The 20,849-nt window shown below is 46.9% G+C and overlaps 1 protein-coding gene and 1 long non-coding RNA gene across 2 annotated transcripts; one reads left to right on the forward strand and one right to left on the reverse strand.

Annotated features, from left to right (window-relative positions):
- Nucleotides 1–1,319: 1,319 nt before the first annotated feature.
- On the reverse strand, nucleotides 1,320–20,617 carry myo1eb (myosin IEb). The gene is given in 28 exon segments (XM_027275345.1): nucleotides 1,320–1,861; nucleotides 2,199–2,374; nucleotides 2,463–2,652; nucleotides 2,731–2,805; nucleotides 2,887–3,044; nucleotides 3,139–3,285; nucleotides 3,771–3,916; nucleotides 4,178–4,347; nucleotides 4,431–4,545; nucleotides 4,714–4,858; nucleotides 4,936–5,141; nucleotides 5,253–5,334; nucleotides 5,449–5,534; nucleotides 7,196–7,363; nucleotides 7,467–7,553; nucleotides 7,662–7,748; nucleotides 8,178–8,258; nucleotides 8,347–8,543; nucleotides 8,666–8,798; nucleotides 8,880–9,014; nucleotides 9,143–9,274; nucleotides 9,435–9,524; nucleotides 10,229–10,325; nucleotides 11,307–11,350; nucleotides 11,353–11,394; nucleotides 17,859–17,948; nucleotides 18,806–18,943; nucleotides 20,107–20,617. Coding segments are annotated over 28 exon segments (3,297 nt in total). The 5' UTR covers nucleotides 20,110–20,617; the 3' UTR covers nucleotides 1,320–1,784.
- LOC109139811 (uncharacterized) lies at nucleotides 9,533–19,315 on the forward strand. Its single transcript, XR_002042324.2, has 3 exons — nucleotides 9,533–9,672; nucleotides 18,839–18,925; nucleotides 19,218–19,315. It is a non-coding gene; the product is annotated as an uncharacterized LOC109139811 (long non-coding RNA).
- Nucleotides 20,618–20,849: the final 232 nt, after the last annotated feature.

A 20,849-nucleotide genomic window follows, 5' to 3' on the forward strand; every position in this document is an offset into this window, starting at 1 on the left:
TATCAGTCATTGTAATTCATTGTCATTTATCATCATTGTATTCATTGTCATTTTATCATTCTTGATTTGTCATTTTCATCTTTATTATGCATTATTCATTTATTGTCATTTTATCAGTCATTGTAATTTGTCATTTATCAGTCATTGTAATTCATTGTCATTTTATCAGTCATTGTAATCATTGTCATTTTATCAGTCATTGTAATTCCTGTCTTTATCAGTTCATTGTAATTCATTGTCATTTTATCAGTCATTGTAATTCATTGTCATTTTATCATTCATTGTAATTCATTGTCATTTTATCAGTTCATTGTAATTCATTGTCTTTATCAGTCATTGTAATTCATTGTCATTTTATCATCATGTAATTTGTCATTTATCATCATTGTACTTGTCATTTTATCAGTCTTGTAATTCATTGTCATTTTATCAGTCATTGTAATTCATTGTCATTTTATCAGTCATTGTGATTCATTGTCATTTTATCAGTCATTGTAATTCATTGTCATTTTATCAGTCATTGTAATTCATTGTCATTTTATCATTCATTGTATTGTACCACTATGTTTGTGTTGTTTGTCCTGTACACGTGACATCTAGCAGTCTGTCCGTCCTGGGAGAGGGATCCCTCCTCTGTGGCTCTTCCTGAGGTTTCTTCCACCTTTTTTCCCTGTTAAAGGTTTTTGTGGGCAAGTTTTTCCTCACTGGAACCGAGGGTCTAAGGACAGAGGGTGTCACTCCCTGTACAGATTGTAAAGCCTCAGAGGAAAATGGACTTTGTGACTTTGGGCTGTACAAATAAAATTTGATTTGATTTGATTTGAATTTGAAGAACATGAAGAATGTGAAGGAAAGATCTGGACTGATTCTGTTTAACGAGGTTTAAAAAGTTGTAAATAAAAATGTTAAATTAGTTTTTAAACCTGGTGACAAAAGAAGTCCTGATCAGACCCTGAATGCAGCAGCTGGCAGGTCCACGTGTTATTAAATGAAAAATCAACATTTATGAAAAATCATATTTTAATATCTGAGGTAAAAACACTTCTTCTCAAATATTATTACTGATGTTTGAAGAAAACATAAAGACAGACAAGGCTGTGAATATCAGCCCACATTTTCTTTAGTACCTGAAGGCAGCACGGCCTTCTCGAGGAATGGAACTCTGGGTAATGTAGTTCTCAGTTTCCTGTCAGCGCAAACATGAAAAGGTTCATTAAAGTCAGATGATTAACTTTAATTGATCAGTTAATTAATGTTTGTTTATTAAACACAAACAGACGACAGGAAATGATTCAATTATAAAAAATGTTTAATGAGATTTGTTTGTTTTATATTTTAAATCAGAGATTCTTAAAGCTGCAGTTAAAGATTTATTTAATATTTAGTGAGGTTCAGTTTCTGTTCGTCTCATCTGAAATGTTCTTTAGACATTCTTTAGATGTTATTTAGACGTTTGTCCAAACACGTCACCTGAAGGGGGCGCTGGCATACACTGATACTTTCATCATGTTTCCATGGTAACGCTGGATGCTGTTCCATCAGAGATGATCAGAAACTGAAGCCTCACAGGGATGTTTCACCTGACTGTACACAGCCTCAGTCCAGGGGTCACCTGACCCTGACCTTTGACCTCTGGTTGATTGACTGAACTATACATGTTTGTTTATAGATAAACTCATCATATTTAGCTTCCTGTTTCCTGTCAGCTGATGTGTTGAAAGCTCCAGTGACCTCTGACCCCAGCTGCAGCAGCAGCAGTGCGGTGACCGATCTAGAGAGGAGGTCTAGATCTTCTCCACGTAGTTTCCGGGGAACATCCCCTCTTTGCCCCGCAGACGGCCAAACCACCAGCCGGACGGATCTGCAGAAAATACAGAGGCTGAGGCAGACTGTAGGACCACCAAGGACTATGAAGACTTGTAGGACTATGAAGACCAGCAGGAATACAAAGACCTGCAGGACCACAAACACCTGCAGGACCATGAAGACCTGCAGGACCATGAAGACCAGCAGGACTACAAACACCTGCAGGACCATGAAGACCAGCAGGACTACAAACACCTGCAGGACCACAAAGACATGCAGGACCACGAAGACCAGCAGGACCATGAAGACCAGCAGGACCATGAAGACCAGCAGGACTATGAAGCCCTGCAGGTCTTGCAGCAGTATTAGCAGTATTAGCAGTATTTGCGTACCCTCAGTAAGTATCTCGATGACATCATCAGTGTTGAAGCTGAGCTCGTCAGTGTCCTGGGCGTCGTAGGCGTACAGAGCTCTGCATTGCGGAGACCGAGGCTTTGGTTTGGGAGCTGGTTTGGGTCGACCTGCTCCAGGAAGAGGTTTCACCTCCTTCGACCTCCGGCGCTGCAGCCTGCAGGTGACACACAGGGATTACAGGAGGTTCTGGTTCTGATTTACACACTGTACTGGTGACCCTGGGCATACTGGCGCCATCTCACCCTGCAGCTCCCTGGTCAGGGACGTTCATGAAGCCCATGTCCTGTTGCTGGTGGAGCCGGTTGTCATGGCGATGCTGGCTCTGGAGGCGGGGCAGACTGGGCTGCTCCATGCTGGACTGCTGCCTCAGCAGGGTGCCTCTGGTGGAGGTGGAGCCTCCTCTGGGAGCTCTGCCCCCTCTGGAGTGAGGAGCTGAAGAAGAGAGAAAGGTTAAAACCACGATGCTCGCTCTGATGGTGACCGTCGACACTTGAAGGGTTTTTCTGATACCTGAGTTGTACTGGCTAGTGGGCGGAGCCTGGTTGCCCATGTAGCGGCTCTTGCGGTTGTCCTTCCTCGTCGGTCCTACAAACCAATCATGCAGGAAGTGAGGCGGGGCACGCAGGAAGTGTGATCAAATTTAAGGTACTTCTTGTCAGAACTTACTAGAGTTTTTGGGCAGACCCGGTCCGATGGAGACCTGCAGGACCTTCCCACTGGGCTTCAGGATGGCCTCGTTCCCCTGGCCCACCTGGAACTGGATCTGTCTGGACCCTGAAGAGCTGAATGGACCCCAGCCGCCCTTCTTCACCTTAAACTCCAGCCTGTGAACAGAGACAGAGGGATGATACAAGCGGCGGACGAGGATTTATCTTTAAGTCGGTACGTTAAAGTTTTTAAAGACTTGTTGGTACTGACAGGTTGTTGAACTTGAGCGGCAGCTTCTTCTGAGTTTTGTCCTGATAACGTTTCACCAGCAGACTGAGGAACTCCGTCTTAAAGACGCTCTGAAGAACGCTGTCGTACTCCTCCTCATGGATGATGAAAAAGTCATCCTGCAGAGTGCTGACAGACAGAGAGACAGATTTCAGACCTTCAGCTTGGTTTCTCTTCTATGTTCAGGTCCTGATTCTTGTTCTGGTAAATGGTAAATGGACTGTACTTATATAGCGCCTCTCTGGTCTTCCAACCACTCAAAGTGCTTTTACACTACATATCTCATTCACCCATTCACACACATTCATTCACTGATGGCATTAGCTGCCATGCAAGGTGCCAACTGCTCATCAGTTTCAGGAGATAACCATTCATACACATTCACACACCGATGGTTCAGCCTTCGGGAGCAATTTGGGGTTCAGTATCTTGCCCAAGGACACTTCGACATGCAGAATGGAGGGGATCGAATCAGGGATTGGACCGCCAATAATCTGATTAGTGGACAACCTGCTCTACCTCCAAGCAGCAGCCGCTAGTTCTAGATCTAATTCAGGTGTAGTAGTTCAGATGTCTGTGGTTCTGGGGGTCTCGGACTGGTTTTTATGGTGTACCTCAGGGAAACAGACTGGATCTTGTTCAGCTCAATCTTCCTCTTCAGAACCTCCTGGATCTGACCTTTGTCAGGACCCTGCTTCACCTTTTCTCGACCAATCAGGTACAGGAACTTTGGAGTCAAGATGAGGTCTCGCTTCACAGACTGTGGACCAACAGAAACAGAGAGTGAACACAGACACCCAGCACATTGAGGATCTTTCCCGATAACCCGAGTCGTCTCAGTTTTAAGAGCTACATGGGACTGAAACCTGCCTGTTGTCAGACCATCAAAGCCCCACCTGGTCCCACCATCCAGGTGGACTGACCGTAATCGATGCCACCCTCCACTCCTTCAGTCTTACTGACCTTACTACTAACCTGGAGGAGGAGTTTAAACGGGACAAAGGGTCCATCAGATCTTTACCCTGAATCTTCGGTCAAATTTCACCACAACATCGGCAAAGTCGATCCTCTCTCTGCGGCCGACAAACTGTCTGATCTCCGGATGGTTGTCTGTTCCGATGTAGTCGCCCACAAAGTTCCTGTTGATGCTGTTTCTGCGGCGCTCCTTCTTGTTCAGCAGGACGTCTGAGGCTGGAAACAGAATCAGACGTCATCAAGACAAACACGAGCTGAACGTGGTGCTTCATGAACCCGCCCTCGGACGCCCGTCTCACCTTCCTCCCTCATCTTGACGTACTTGCGGACAGCGATGTGTTTACGCCACGCCTTCTGGATGACCCGAGCGTAGCCGTTATACTTCCTCTCCCTCATCTCCTCCAACAGGAAGAGCTGCAGAAAGGAAGACAACACGAGATGACAAACATGAAGACGGAGAGGAAACCAAGGGAATCCCAGAATGCCACTGGAACAGAAACATTTCATCAACAGAAGTTTGAACAAAATGTTGAAAGGTTACAGCGAGATGAGCTGTCCTTCCAGTGTGTGACTGTCTCGTACCGACTCTGGAGCTTTGATGAAGACTTTGCTCTTGCCCAGCTGGAACTGGTCCTGGTCCATGTTGACCGAGTTGAGGAGGTGCAGGACTCCCTGGCGCTCCTCACCCCTCCAGCAGGGCCAGGTGTCCTTGGTGAGGATGGCATACCTGCAGCACAGAGGCGTACCTGTGTTATTGTGTTTGATGATGAGGATTATATGATGTCACCCTGTTTGATGTCTGACCTCTGTAGGAACTTGTTGAAGACCCGTCTGTACGCGTATCCGGCTCGGCGGACTCTGATGTTCTCTCGGAGGCCCAGGTACTCCACCTGGTGTCTGACCCGGTTCTCCTCCCAGTCCCGGGGACGTTTGGTCTCATTGGGTTTGATGCAGCGGATGTAGTGAGGGGTGCACTTCATCAGAGTGTGGACCAAAGTGTTTGCTTGTTTCTGAAAGGGACAGGAGAGACGGCTGTGTGTTTACCTGATAACCTGACCTCATCTGAAGGGGATTGGCAGGTAGATTCCTCCAGCATCTACCTGTCAATCAAAAGGTGTTACCTTGATCTTACTGCTCGCCGTGGTCGGACGCCCCCTCTTCTCCACTTCCAGGTTCTCCGGGAACAGAGCTCTGATGAACGGACTGACCACAAACACACCACGGACAGGTGTCATAGTAATATCATCACACACAAAACCTACAAAGCCACACGCACACACGCACGCACGCACACGAACAAACACACACAGTACTTACAACTCACTGCTCTGCATCAGCTCGATGATGTCATTAAACAACACGTCTCTGTTCCTCTCACAGAAACCGCTGACATCATACGACACCTGGACAGACAGACAGGTGAACACCTGAGCAGGTAGTCAGATATACAAGTGTACATGTGGTGGAGAGGTGGTGGACAGATGTAGAGGTGGTGGACAGGTGGTGGACAGGTGGTGTACAGATGTAGAGGTGGTGGACAGGTGGTGGACAGGTGGTGTACAGATGTAGAGGTGGTGTACAGGTGGACAGGTGGTGGACAGGTGGTGTACAGATGTAGAGGTGGTGGACAGGTGGTGGACAGGTAGTGTACAGGTGGTGGACAGGTGGTGGACAGATGTAGAGGTGGTGGACAGGTAGTGTACAGGTGGTGGACAGGTGGACAGGTGGTCTCTGTACTTGTCCTGTTAGATCTTAGTGCCACATTTGACACCATTGACCATCAAATTCTTTTACAGAGACTGGAACATCAAACTGGCATCAAAGGAACCTCCCTAAGCTGGTTTAAGTCGTATTTCTTAGATCGATCTCAGTTTGTTCACGTCAATGATGAATCCTCCATGCAGACCAAAGTTTGTCATGGAGTCCCACAAGGTTCTGTACTTGGACCACTTCTATTCAGTTTATATATGCTTCCTTTAGGGAACATTATTAGGAATCACTCTATCAATTTTCATTGTTATGCTGACGACACCCAATTATATTTATCGATCAAGCCTGATGCAACCAATCAGTTAACTAAACTCCAAGCATGCCTTAAGGATATAAAAAGTTGGATGACCTACAATTTTCTGATGTTAAATTCAGACAAAACTGAAGTTCTTGTAATTGGACCCAAACACCTCAGAAACTCTCTTTCTAGAGACTTAGTTACTTTAGATGGGATCACCCTGGCCTCCAGCTCCACTGTAAAGAATCTTGGAGTTGTTTTTGATCAGGATTTGTCCTTTAACGTCACATAAAACAAATTTCGAGGACTGCATTCTTCCACCTTAGGAGGTGGTGGACAGATGTAGAGGTGGTGGACAGGTGGTGGACAGGTGGTGTACAGATTTAGAGGTGGTGTACAGGTGTACAGGTGGTGTACAGATGTAGAGGTGATGTACAGGTGTACAGGTGGTGTACAGGTGGTGTACAGATTTAGAGGTGATGTACAGGTGGACAGGTGGTGGACAGGTGGTGTACAGATGTAGAGGTGGTATACAGGTGGACAGGTGGTGTACAGGTGGTGTACAGATGTAGAAGTGGTATACAGGTGGACAGGTGGTGTACAGGTGGTGTACAGATGTAGAGGTGGTGGACAGGTGGTGTACAGGTGGTGTACAGATGTAGAGGTGATGTACAGGTGGACAGGTGGTGTACAGATGGACAGGTGGTGTACTGGTGTACAGGTGGACAGGTGGTGTACAGGTGGTGTACAGATGTAGAGGTGATGTACAGGTGGACAGGTGGTGTACAGGTGGTATACAGATGTAGAGGTGATGTACAGGTGGACAGGTGGTGTACAGATGGACAGGTGGTGTACAGGTGGTGTACAGATGTAGAGGTGATGTAGAGGTGGACAGGTGATGTACAGGTGGACAGGTGGTGTACAGGTGGACAGGTGGTGTACAGGTGGTGTACAGATGTAGAGGTGATGTACAGGTGGACAGGTGGTGTACAGGTGGACAGGTGATGTACAGGTGGACAGGTGGTGTACAGGTGGACAGGTGGTGTACAGGTGTACCTTCCCGGCATAGTGGTGGACGATGAAGCCTTTGTTCCAGCTGCTGAAGTGTTCGTGGGATCCGATCTGTCCCTGAAGTTTCTGCAGCAGCGTCTGGTCGGCGCCTTCACCTTTTGCGTGCATTGTAGCACATACGTCGTCCAGGATGCTCATAAGCCCAGGAGGATTCTGGGAAATGACCACAGAAATCACGTTTCCATTCACTGAACTGAAAACTCTATGAATGTTGTTTGTTGCTCAGTTCTGTTGCCTGGTTGCCTGGCTGACGTACCAGTTTGGACTCAATGAGGTCACAGACCACCTTGTTGTTGAAGTAGTCGATGGGCGTCCATTTGATGCCCTCCTGAACGTACTCCTCCTGCAGAGAGAAGAACATGTTCAGCCTCTCAGTGACTTTTATTCCGAAACAGACTGGAAGAAGAAAGGTTATGTGATGACATCTTGCTGTGATGTCATGACGTAGCACCTGTTCAGCCTTCAGGGTTAGCTCAATGAAAATCTGCTGCAGCTTCTCGTTGACAAAGTTGATGCAGAACTGCTCAAAGCCATTTCTCTGAAAAAAACGAAGAAGAAGAAGTCAGACCGGCCTGATGATCAATCAATCAATCCAATTAATAACTCACATAGATAAGTCCTACATTTCCCAGAATGCCACCCGTACGCTCAGGACAATCCAGACTTTCCTCGTCTGTTGTTCCCCGTTGGTGAAACGTCCTACCAGTTCCTACAGATCAGGGGCGGCCCTTCTCTACCTTCACAAACCTCCTGAAAAGACCTCCAGCTCTTCAGAGAGGACCTCCTCTACAACATCCTCTACAGCTGGACATGACACATCTGTCCTCTACAGCTGGACCTTGGTCCTGTGTCAGTAGAACACTAACACGTCCTCACTACACGTCAGTCACTAAATGACTAAATTTAGATGTAGATGACCTCAACAACTTAAGAATGCAGCTGACTACGTTCAGACGTGTGTTTGTACCTGGAAGATCTCGAAGCCGTAGATGTCGAGGACTCCGATGTTGAGCTCCTCCTGTTCCTTCTGCATGGCTTTGTTGATACACTGTCACACAAACACAAACAGAGTAACTGAACTGAACAAACTGAAATCAAATCAAGTGTTGTAGTGTGGCGTGTTGATGTGGACTGACGTCGACGAGGAAGTCGAAGAGTCTTGTGTACAGAGCTTTGGACAGGGCGTCTCTGGTGAAAGTGGCCTGCTCCGTGTTCAGGGTTACGGAGATGGACTCAGTCTTCCCACCCCACTTACTATCCATGATCCTGCTGGTGAGCTTACTGCAGAGACCATCCTGAGAGATCCCCAACAGGAAGGACGGAAACGCCAGGACTGACAGAGGACAACAGACAGGTGAGAGACCGATGGGTTATGGACAGGTTACAGACAGACAGGTCGTAGAGGATGGACATGGTATATGTTGGGTATGTTGTGTGTATCGAGTGTTGTCTCACAGTCCAGGCTCTCGACCACGGCGTAGTTGTTCTCCTCTCTGAAGCTGATGTTTCCCAGATGAAGAATTCCTGCAACGAGCTGAAGAACTGAATCCTGATCCTCCACAGACAGACCCACGACTGACATCGCCTCCTGACACCAGAACCAGAGACAGAACAGTGTCAGTGTGACAGGTACAGACAGACAGGTACAGACAGACGGACAGGTACAGACCATGGTGTCAGTGAACTCCTTCTTGTCGTTGACGTCCTCCACTGTGTAGGTTCCTGATTGGTTGAGGTAGAAGTAGTAGTCGGGGGTCGTGACCCCGAGGTTCTCCCTCTGCTCCCCACTTGCCCCCGCCAACAGCTGAGGACACAGGTCAAAGGTCACCAGGGGTCAGAGGTCACAGTTTCCAGACCATTCTGCATCCGTACATGTCAGCAGCTACAGTATCCCAGTAGAACATGTCGTAGTACTTGTACATTTTGTAGTACCTGGTAGTAGATGTGGAAGTTTCTCTCTCCTTGATTTTGTGAAACGACTCGACTCTTCTCCAACAGGAAGTTTGAGATTTTTCCTCCATCAGGAGCTCCTCCTCGACTGAACTGGATCTCAAAGTACTTCCCCTGATAGGACAGCGTGTACGAGTTAGGAGTGTATATATATATATATATATATATATATAGATATAATATATATATAGATATATATTATATAAGAGATAGATAATGATTAGTATATATTTTATATATTGTGTATAATCTGTCTGAACACGTTCATACTCACAAATCTGCTGGAGTTGTTGTTGCGGACGGTCTTGGCGTTTCCGAATGCCTCAAGCAGAGGGTTGGACTGCAGGATGATGTCTTTAACATGCTACACACACACGCCTTCATCAGTAACCATGGCAACAGTAATAATAGTAACAGATCCAAATTCTCTGCTGGTTCTGGTTCCAACAGCTGAACTTTCTGTTCTGAGGACTGATATGAAGTCAGCGCTCTGTGTCTCCGTTACAGATTCAGTAAGTACTCTTCTATGTAGTACTCTGTGTACCACCTGCTTCAGTTAGTACTCCTCTATGTAGTACTCTGTGTACCACCTGCTTCAGTTAGTACTCCTCTATGTAGTACTCTGTAATTTCAGCAGGTGGTACTGCTGTGGCTCTGACTCTGAGAAGCTTGGAGGTGTTCCTCCATGGACCGGACCTGTTTATCCAGCTCGTCCCACAGATGCTTGGTTAGATTGTGTTCTGGGGACACCCTGGCTGGTCTGTGATGGACTGTGTGCTCTGACAGCTTTCTACCAGAACCAGCATGAACTTCTTCAACAGTTTGAGCTACAGTAGCTTTTCTTAATGCCAGTGGTCCAGAATCAGAACCATCCAGGTCCTCACAGTACGCCGACTTTAGACAGGACGGGGACTGAGACACAGAGACAGTGAACCTCTCTGAACTGATCTGGGATCATGTTTAAGTAGCGTGGAGGTCAGAGGAGTCCGGTCAGGTCCGACCCACATCAGGACCAGAATCTGTTCTGATGTTCACCTGCTGTACCTGAACAGAACTCTGCAGACTCACCTGGACTTTGTCTCCTCCTCCAGACACTTTGGACACATAACTCATGATGAACTTAGCAGCTACAGTCTTTCCTGCTCCGCTCTCACCGCTGAAGACAGGAGACAGGTGGGAGGAGACAGGAGGGAGGAGGGAGGAGGGAGGAGACAGGTGGGAGGAGACAGGAGGGAGGAGACAGGAGACAGGTGGGAGGAGACAGGAGGGAGGAGGGAGGAGACAGGAGGGAGGAGACAGGAGGCAGGAGACAGGAGACAGGTGGGAGGAGACAGGAGGGAGGAGACAGGAGGGAGGAGACAGGAGAGAGGAGGGAGGAGACAGGGGCATGGACAGGAGAGGAGGAGTAGGAGGGAGGAGGACAGGAGAGAGGGAGACAGGAGGGAAGGCGGACAGGTGGGAGACAGGAGGGAGGAGGAGGAGACAGGAGGGAGGAGACAGGGACAGGTGGGAGGAGACAGGAGGAGGGCAGGGGAGGAGAACAGGAGAGGAGGGGGAGACAGGAGAGGAGGACAGGAGGGAGGAGACAGGCGGGAGGAGCAGGAGGCAGGAGACAGGACGAGGTGGGAGGAGACAGGAGGGAGGGGAGGAGAAGAGACAGGAGGGAGAGACAGGAGAGAGGAGGACAGGAGACAGGATGGAGGAGACAGGAGACAGGGTGGGAGGAGAAAAGGAGACAGGAGACAGGGGAGGGAGACAGAGGGAGGAGACAGGGAAGACAGGTGGGAGGAGAAAGAGAAGGAGGGAGGAGACAGAGACAGAGGGAGGAGGACCGGTGGGAGGAGGACAGAGTGAGGAGGAGACAGGAGGGAGAGACAGTGGAGGGCGGAGACAGGAGGACAGTGGGAGGAGGACAGGGGAGGAGACAGGGAGACAGGAGGAGAGGAGAGGAGAGAGACAGGAGACAGGTGGGAGGAGACAGGAGGGAGGAGGGAGGAGACGGAGGAGACAGGTGGAGGAGAGACAGGAGGGAGGAGACAGGAGGACAGGAGGGAGGAGGGGGAGCAGGGTGGAGGAGACATTATCAGATCGTGTTCCTCATCGTTCTTAATTATGTGTGACAGTGAAGCCCCGCCCACCTGAATGTACACACTGGTTCTCGCTGTCAATCATCATGTTCCTGTACATGTGTGGTCAGCCAGAGCGTAGATATGAGGAGGGTTCTCATACTGAGCCTGAGGGCAACAAGGAGAGGGGCAACAAGGAGAGGGGCAAAAAGGGGGGGGGGGGCAACAATGAGAGGGGCAACAAGGGGGGGGGGGGGGGGCAACACGGAGACGAAGGGGGAACAAGGAGAGGGGCAACAATGAGAGGGGGCAACAAGGGGGGGGCAACAAGGAGAGGGCACACAAAGGAGAGGGGAAACAAGGAGAGGGGCAACAATGAGAGGGGCAACAAGGAGGGGGCCACAAGGGGGGGGCAACAAGGAGAGGGGGACACGGAGAGGGCACACATGGAGGGGCAACAAGGAGGGGGGCAACAAGGAGGGGGGCAACACAAGGGGGGGAGGGCAACATGAGAGGGGCAACAAGGGGGGGGCAACAAGGAGAGGGCAACAGGGGGGAGGGCAACAAGAAGGGGGGCAACAAGGAGGGGGCAACAAGGGGGGAGGGCAACAAGGGGGAACAAGGAGGGGCAACAAGGAGGGGGGCAACAAGGAGGGGAGGGCAAGGAGGGGGGGGGCAACAAGAGAGGGGCAACAAGGAGGGGAGGGCAACAAGGAGGGAGGGCAACAAGAGGGGGGCAACAAGGAGAGGGGCAACAAGGGGAGGGAAACAGAGGGGGGCAACAAGGGGGGAGGGCAAAAGGAGGGGGGCAACAAGGGAGGGCAACAAGGGGGGGAGGGCAACAAGGAGGGGAACAAGGAGGGGGGCAACAAGGAGGGGGCAAACAAGGGAGGGCAACAAGGAGGGGGGCAACACGAGGGGGGGCAACAGGAGGGGAGCAACAAGGAGGGGAGCAACAAGGAGGGGGAGGGGCAACAAGGAGGGTGAAGTGTGTTGCTGGTGTGCTTGTATTAGTTGTGTGCTGTGTATTAGTGTGTGTTGCTGTGTGTTAGTGTGTGTTGCTGTGTGTTAGTGTGTGTTGCTGTGTATTGGTGTGTGTTGCTGTGTGTTGCTGTGTGTTGTGTGTGTTGCTGTTGTGTATGTTAGTGTGTTTGTGTGTGTGTGTGTGTGTGTTGGTGTGTTAGTGTGTGTTGCTGTGTATTAGTGTGTGTTGCTGTGTGTGTATTAGTGTGTGTTGCTGTGTGTTCGTGTGTGTTTGTTGCTGTGGTGTGTGTTTGCTGTGTGTTAGTGTGTGTTGCTGTGTGTTAGTGTGTGTGTGTGTATTGCTGTGTGTTGCTGTGTGTTGCTGTGTTTTGCTGTGTGTTGCTGTGTTAGTGGTGTGCTGTGTTTAGTGTGTGTGGTGCTGTGTATGTAGTGTGTGTTGCTGTGTATTATTGTGTGTGTTGTGTGTGTGTTGCTGTGTGTTGCTGTGTATTAGTGTGTGTTGCTGTGTATTAGTGTGTGTTGCTGTGTGTTGCTGTGTGTTGCAGTGTATTAGTGTGTATTAGTGTGTGTTGCTGTGTGTTGCTGTGTGTTGCTGTGTATTAGTGTGTGTTGCTGTGTGTTGCTGTGTGGTGTGTTGCTGTGTATAGTGTGTGTTGCTGTGTTGTGTTTGTTGTGTGGTTATGTGTGGTTGCTGTGTATTAGTGTGTGTTGTGTGTATTAGTGTGTGTTGCTGTGTGTTGTGTGTTTAGTTGTGTGTTGCTGGTGTGTGTGTTTGTGTGTGTTGCTTGTGTGTGTTGCTGTGTGTTAGTGTGTGTTTTGTGTGCTGTGTGTGCTGTGTATTGTGTTGTTGCTGTTGTGTTGCTGTGTTGTGTGTCTTGTTGTTGTGTGTTGCTGTGTTGTTGCTGTGTATTAGTGTGTGTTGCTGTGTGTTGTGTGTGTTAGTGTGTGTGTGTGTGTGGTTGCTTGTGTGTTGTGTGTGTTAGTGTGTGTGCTGGTGTTGTGTGTGCTGCTGTATGGTGTTAGTGTGTTGCTGTGTGTTAGTGTGTGTTGCTGTGTGTTAGTGTGTGTTAGTGTGTGTTGCTGTGTGTTAGTGTGTGTTAGTGTGTATTAGTGTGTGTTGCTGTGTATTAGTGTGTAGTAGTCGTGTGTTGCTGTGTGTTGCTGTGTGTTGATGTGTATTAGGTGTGTTGCTGTGTTTTGTTGTGTTATTAGTGTGTGTTGCTGGAGTGCTGTATGTGTGTGTTGCTGTGTGTTGCTGTGTGTTGCTTGTGTATTAGTGTGTGTTGCTGTATGTTGCTGTGTGTTGCTGTGTGTTTTGTGTGTGTTGCTGTGTTTTTTTTAGTGTGTGTTGCTGTATTAGTGGTGTTGCTGTTGTATTAGTTGTGTGTGTTGCTGTGTATTAGTGTGTGTTGTTGTGTGTTGCTGTGTGTTGCTGTGTATTAGTGTGTGTTGCTGTGTGTTGCTGTGTGTTGCTGTGTGTTGCTGTGTGTTAGTGTGTGTTGCTGTGTGTTAGTGTGTGTTGCTTGTTATATTGTGTGTGCTGTGTATTAGTTGTGTTTGTTGTGTGTTTGCTGTGTGTTGCTGTGTATTAGTGTTGTTGCTGTGTGTTGCTGTGTGTTGCTTGTGTATAGTGGTGTTGCTGTGTGTTGTGTGTGTTCTGTGTTTGCTGTGGTTGCTGTGTTTAGTGTGTGTGTTGTGTGTTGCTGTGTATTAGTGTTGTTGCTGTTGTGCTGTGTGTTGCTGTGTGTTGCTGTGTGTTAGTGTGTGTTAGTGTGTGTTGCTGTGTGTTGCTGTGTGTTAGTGTGTGTTGCTGTGTGTTGCTGTGTGTTTAGTGTGTTGTGTTAGTGTGTGTGTGCGTGTGTTGCTGTTTGTGTGTGTGTTGTCTGTGTGTTGCTGTGGTTGCTGTGTAGGTGTGTTGTTGTGTTGTGTTGCTGTGTTTAGTGTGTGTTGTGTGTGTTGGTGTGTTGCTGTGTGTTAGTGTGTGTTGCTTGTGTGTTGTGTGTGTTGCTGTTGTGTGTTGTGTGTGTTTGTGTGTTGCTGTTGTTGTTGTGTGTTGGCTGTGTGTGTGTGTTGTGTGTGTTAGTGCTGTGTTGTTGTGTGTGTTGCTGTGTGTTGCCGTGTGTGTGTGTGTTGCTGTGTTGCTGTGTGTTGCGTGTGTTGTGTGTGTTCTGTTGTATTAGTGTTGTTTGCGTGTGTTGCTGTGTATTAGTGTGTGTTGTGTGTGTTGCTTGTGTTAGTGTGTGTTGCTGTGTGTTCTGTTGTGTTAGTGTGTGTTAGTGTGTGTTGCTGTGTGTTATGTGTGTTGTGTGTGTTAGTGGTATTAGTGTGTGTTAGTGTGTGTTGCTTGTGTTAGTGTGTATTAGTGTGTGTTGCTGTGTGTTAGTGGGTGTTGTGTGTGTGTTGCTGTGTATTAGTGTGTGTTGCTGTGGTTGCTGTGATTAGTGTGTGTTGTGTGTGTTGCTGTGTGTTGCGTGTGTGTTTGCTGTGGTTAGTGTGTGTTAGTGTGTGTTGCTGTGTGTTGCTGTGTGTTAGTGTGTGTTGCTGTGTGTTGCTGTGTGTTAGTGTGTGTTAGTGTGTGTTGCTGTGTGTTGCTGTGTGTTAGTGTGTGTTGCTGTGTGTTGCTGTGTGTTGCTGTGTATTAGTGTGTGTTGCTGTGTGTTGCGTGTATTAGTGTGTGTTAGTGTGTGTTGGTTGTGTTGCTGTGTGTTATTTGTGTGTTGCTGATTGTGTTGCTGTGTGTTGCTGTGTGTTTGTGTGTTATGTGTGTTGCTGTGTGTTGCTGTGTGTTAGTGTTGTGTGCTGGTTGCTGTGTGTTGTTGTGTTAGTGTTGTGTTGCTGTGTGTTGCTGTGTGTTGCGTGTGTTTGAGTGTGTTGCGTTTGGTGTTTGTGTGTGTTGCGTTGTGTGTTGCTGTGTGTTGCTGTGTATTGTGTGTGTTGCTGTGGTTGCTGTGTATTAGTGTGTGTTGCTGTGTGTTGCTGTGTGTTAGTGTGTGTTGCTGTGTGTTGCTGTGTGTTAGTGTGTGTTAGTGTGTGTTGCTGTGTGTTAGTGTGTGTTGCTGTGTGTTAGTGTGTATTAGTGTGTGTTAGTTTGTGTTGCTGTGTGGTTAGTGTGTTGTTTGTTGCTGGTGTTAGTGTTTGTTGTTGTGTGTTTGCTGTGTTTAGTGTGTGTTGTGTGTATTAGTGTGTGTTGCTGTGTGTGGCTGTGTATTAGTGTGTGTTGCTGTATGTTGCTGTTAGTGTGTGTTGCTGTTGTGTTGTTGCTGTGTTTGTTGTGTGTGTGTTGCTGTGTTGTGTTGCTGTGTGTTGTGTGTGTTGCTGTGTGTTTGTGTGTGTTGCTGTGTGTTAGTGTGTGTTGCTGTGTGTTGCTGTGTGTTAGTGTGTGTTGCTGTGTGTTAGTGTGTGTTGCTGTGTGTTGCTGTGTGTTAGTGTGTGTTGCTGTGTGTTGCTGTGTGTTAGTGTGTGTTGCTGTGTGTTAGTGTGTGTTGCTGTGTGTTGCTGTGTGTTAGTGTGTGTTATGTTGTTGGTGTGTGTGTTGCTTGTGGTAGGTGTGTTGTGTGTTTAGTGTGTGTTCTGTGTGTTGCTGTGTGTTAGTGTGTGTTGCGTGTGTTTGCTGTGTTGCTGTGTGTTAGTGTGTGTTGCTGGTGTTGTTGTGGTGTTGTGTGTGTTGCTGTTTAGTGTGTTGTGTGTGTTAGTGTGTGTTGCTGTGTGTTTGCTGTGTTGTGTTGTGTTATGTGTGTGTTGCTGTGTGTTAGTGTGTTGTGTTGCTGTGTGTTTGCTGTGTGTTAGTGTGTGTTGCTGTGTGTAGTGTGTGTTTGCTGTGTGTTAGTGTGTTTTAGTGTGTGTATTGTGTTGTGTTGCTGTGTGTTGCGTGTGTTGTGTGTATTAGTTGTGTTGCTGTGTGTTGCTGTGTGTTGCTGTGTATTAGTGTGTGTTGCTGTTGGCTGTTTGTTGTTGTATTTGTGGTGTGTTGCGTGTATTAGTGTGTGTTGCTGTGTGTTGCTGTGTGTTGCCGTGTGTTGCTGTGTGTTGCTGTGTGTTGCTGTGTGTTGCTGTGTATTAGTGTGTGTTGCTTGTGTGTTGTGTGTTGCTGTGTGTGCTGTGTATTAGTGTTGGTGTGTTGTTTGTGTGTGGGGTGTGTGTTGCTGTGTATTAGTGGGTTGCTGTGTATTTAGTGTGTGTTGCTGTGTGTTTGCTGTGTATTAGTGTGTGTTGCTGTTGTTCTGTGTATTAGTGTGTGTTGCTGTGTGCTTGTGTTGTGTGTTAGTGTGTGGTTTGCTGTGTGTTAGGTGTGTTAGTGTGTGTTGTGTGTGTGCTGTGTTTGTGTTGTTGCTGTGTATTAGTGTGTGTTGCTGTGTGTTAGTGTGTGTTGCTGTGTGTTGCTGTGTGTTGCTGTGTGTTAGTGTGTGTTGCTGTGTGTTGCTGTGTGTTGCGGTGTATAGTGTGTGTTGCTGTGTATTAGTGTTGTTGTTGCTGTGTGTTTGCTGTGTATTAGTGTGTGTGCGTGGTGTGCTGATTAGTTGTGTTGTGTGTGTTGCTTGGTGTGCTGTGTGTTGCTGTGTATTCTGTGTGTGTTGCTGTGTGTTGCTGTTGTGTTGCTGTGTATTAGTGTGTGTGCTGTGTATTAGTGTGTGTTGCTGTGTGTGGTGTTGTGTGTGTTGCTGTGTTTAGGTGTGTTGCTGTGTGTGTTGCTGTTGTGTGCTGTGTGTTGCTGTGTTAGTGTGTGTTGCTGGTGTTTCTGTGTGTTGCTGTGTGTTGTGTGTGTTAGTGGTGTTGCGTGTGTTGCTGTGTGTGGTGTTGTTGTGGTGTTGCTGTGTATTAGTGTGTGTTGCTGTGTGTTGCTGTGTATTAGTGTGTGTTGCTGTGTGTTGCTGTGTATTAGTGTGTGTTGCTGTGTGTTGCTGTGTGTTGCTGTGTGTTAGTGTGTGTTAGTGTGTGTTAGTGTGTGTGCTGTGTGTTGCTGTTGTGTTGCTGTGTGTTTGCTGTGTATTATGTGTGTGTGTTGTTGTTGCTGTGTGTTGTGTGTGTTGCTGTGTTTGTTGTGTGTTGTGCTGTGTATTAGTGTGTGTTGCTGTGTGTTGCTGTGTGTTAGTGTGTGTTGCTGTGTGTTGCTGTGTGTTGCTGTGTGTTAGTGTGTGTTGCTGTGTGTTTGTTATGTGTGTTGCTGTGTGTTAGTGTGTGTTGCTGTGTGTTGCTGTGTGTTGCTGTGTGTTAGTGTGTGTTAGTGTGTGTTGCTGTGTGTTGTTGTGTGTTGCTGTGTGTTAGTGTGTGTTGCTGTGTATTAGTGTGTGTTGCTGTGTGTGTTGCTGTGTGTTGCTGTGTATTAGTGTGTGTTGCTGTGTATTAGTGTGTGTTGCTGTGTGTTGCTGTGTTTGTGTGTGTTCTGTGTTGGTGTGCTTTGTGTGTTGCTGGTGTTGCTGTGTATTAGTGTGTTTTTGCTGTTTGCTGTGTTGTGTGTGTTGCTGTGTGTTGCTGTGTATTAGTGTGTGTTGCTGTGTGTTGCTGTGTGTTGCTGTGTATTAGTGTGTGTTGCTGTGTGTTGCTGTGTGTTGCTGTGTATTAGTGTGTGTTGCTGTGTGTTGCTGTGTATTAGTGTGTGTTGCTGTGTGTTGCTGTGTGTTGCTGTGTGTTGCTGTGTGTTGCTGTCTCACCGCTCCCTGGTACAGCTCGACTTCTCTGTCTGTGAAATATGGAAGCTGTTTGAACGGATTCACAGAGATCAGAACCGAACCAATGTAGGTCTGACAGAACGAACCAGGTCAAGGACCAGAACCAGAACCAGAACTCAAAAACTGAACTGCTCAGCTCACACACACACTGATGTGTCAGCCTGTTGCTAGGAAACATCCGATCAAGAGTAAACAACCATGTAAACAGGAAGTCACTGTAGGATCAGGAGCTAGCAGACCTTCCAGAATAAAAGACAAATGTGTGTAAATGTTTCCATGAACACGGTGAAACATTTACACACATTTATCTTTTATTTTGAAAGGTCGTGTTCATGGAGACATGCTAAGTTATGCTAAGCTAACTGATGTTATGTACGCATATGGATGGGAATCGAGAGAACCGGTTCTTGTTGAGAACCGGTTCTTGTTGAGAACCGGTTCCGTGTGTTTCAATTCCATGGAATCGTTTGACAGTTTATCTAACGATTCTCCCAAACGCTCCAAAGTTCGGCTGCATTTCACCAGAACAGACGTCAACAGAGCGACTTGCAATGATTGTAAAGTGGAGATAACAGCGTCGTGAGGGAACACGAGGAACATGCAGAAACACAACATGTAATATTTTGAAATGAATGTCGTGTTTTTGACACGCTTCGGACTGGAGATGAATCTCAACCTAGCAATCGATAAAGAATCGAATCGATAAGAGAATCGAATCGATAAGAGAATCGAATCAATAAGAGAATCGAATCAATAAGAGAATCGATAATGGAATCAGAATCGTAAAAATCTTATCCTATAATCCTATCCCTATGTACGCATTCATAACGTTTCATCATTTGAGGTTTGTTATATACATATAATATTATATACACACACACTTTACACTGATGTGTAGACTTGTACTCGTGTCAGTTCTGTGAGGATACAAAGATGTAGTCGTCCATGTATCTCTTCTTCAGGTTGTCCGTGATGGCGTCCTCGTTGATCTTGGACAGCAGCACCATGTCGTCCACGCCGCTCACCTTCACGTTCTGAGCCAGCCAATGGTAACGTTCCTTACTACCCTGAGGGGGCGGGACATAAATACAGAGTCAGGAAGGAACTACTAATAGTAATAAACAATCAGCCAATCAGTGATAAGCTGTCAGCCAGCCAATCACAGCTTAGCTTCACATTTCAAAAACATTGTACTTTGTACCTCTAACGTTGTACTTTTACTATTTCAGATCAGAGTTCTTGCAGTATTACAGAGTATTAGTACTGTACTTTGTAATACTGCAGAACACACACACACACAGATGACGAGGCGTGCTGATTGGTCGGTTTGTGTCTCCTCAGGTCGTCCCTCTCATCTCCTGAATTCCCAGAATTCCTTCTGTCCTGTGGGATCATGTCGAGGATCGACGACGCCCAGACATGCTCACACACACACACACACACACACACACACACACACACACACACACACAGCGCTGCAGGGCGTGTGTGTGTGTGTGTCAGTTGCACTCTAACACGCGGCCTCTGTTGACACCCCTCCCTGTTCTGCAGATCTCAAAGTAATCTGATTACTTTTTTGACAGAACTTTGTGTCTGTTTGTTTCTATAAACAATAAAAATATTTCAATAAAAACTTTCTGAAGTTTATAAATAAAAAATGACTGAATTTGATTTGTAACATTTTTTATTTCTTTTAAGATTTTTTTTTTTTTGCCTTTTCAAGTTTTTTTGGACAGACAGCTGAAGAGTGACGAGACAGACGGAGCCGCAGGTCGGACTCGAACCCTCGGCTTCCACAGCACAGACCGAGCCTTCGTACACGGGGCGGCTGCTGTACCTGAGCTGAACACGCCCACATTTTCTAATTTATTTGAAAACATTTGTCAGATTTTGTTTTTTTTAAACTAGTTTTGTTTCATTTTTTCACATTTTTATTATTTTATTTTTAAAAGTTAAAACAGGAAGTTTCAGACAAACTGATCAGAGATCAGCTTCTGCAGGAGGGTCAACTGTAAACCAGAACAAGACCAGGACCAGGACCAGGACAGAGACCAGGACCAAGACAGAGACTGAGACAGAGACCAGGACCAAAAAGGAGACTAAGACAGAGACCAGGACCAAAACAGAGACTAAGACAGAGACCAGCACAAAGACCAAGACCAGGACCAGGACCAGGACCAGGACCAGCACCAGCACCAGGACCCCCTGTCTGCTCAGGCAGTAAACTCACCATGTCTGCGGCTCCTCCTGCTCTCACTTCCTGCTTCAGGTAAAAGTTGAGAAATCTTCAGTCTCAGGTGGATCCAGAATCCAGGTGGACTCAGACTGAACCCAAATCAGGTGAGTCCGGTTCAGGTGGGTTCAGATCGGGGACTCAGGTTTGGATTCTGTGAACATTTTCTTCTTCTTCTTTGTTTTCTGTGTTTTTCTTCCTTCAGTCTTCAGTCACTCTGCAGGTGTGGGCAGGTGAGGCTCCGCCTCCTCCTCCCCCTTCCTGTGGAACTCTGGGTAATGTAGTTCTGACACAGAGCAGCAGCTTTGAGACCTGCACCTGTTTGTTTTTTTAAACTTTGAAAGTTTCATTGTTTCTCTTTCAGTCGGCTGCTCGGCCAATTATTGATTATTGATGAACTCCATCTGCTTCAGCTCTCTTCAAACATGTTGATCACAATCGGTGCAACACAGTTCAAAGTTCAACCAATGATCAATGCTCTCCCTGCTGATCAGAGTGCATGATGGGAGTTGGAGTCTGACAGTCTAAAGGTCCGCTGATCAATCAGCATGATTTCTGTTCACAGGATCAAACTTTGATTTTAACTTATTGATCCTGAATGTTTAATGTTGGTTTCATCAAACAGCTGATTATTGGTTTATAGATTCATCAGCTTTAAAATCTGAAAAAATCTGATTCAAACTTTATTAAAGTTAAAATAAATCAATAAAAAATAATCGATAACATTCGATCAATAAAGA

The sequence above is a fragment of the Larimichthys crocea genome, unplaced genomic scaffold, assembly GCF_000972845.2.
Source record: "Larimichthys crocea isolate SSNF unplaced genomic scaffold, L_crocea_2.0 scaffold100, whole genome shotgun sequence".
In the NCBI taxonomy this organism is placed as follows: Eukaryota; Metazoa; Chordata; class Actinopteri; family Sciaenidae; genus Larimichthys; species Larimichthys crocea.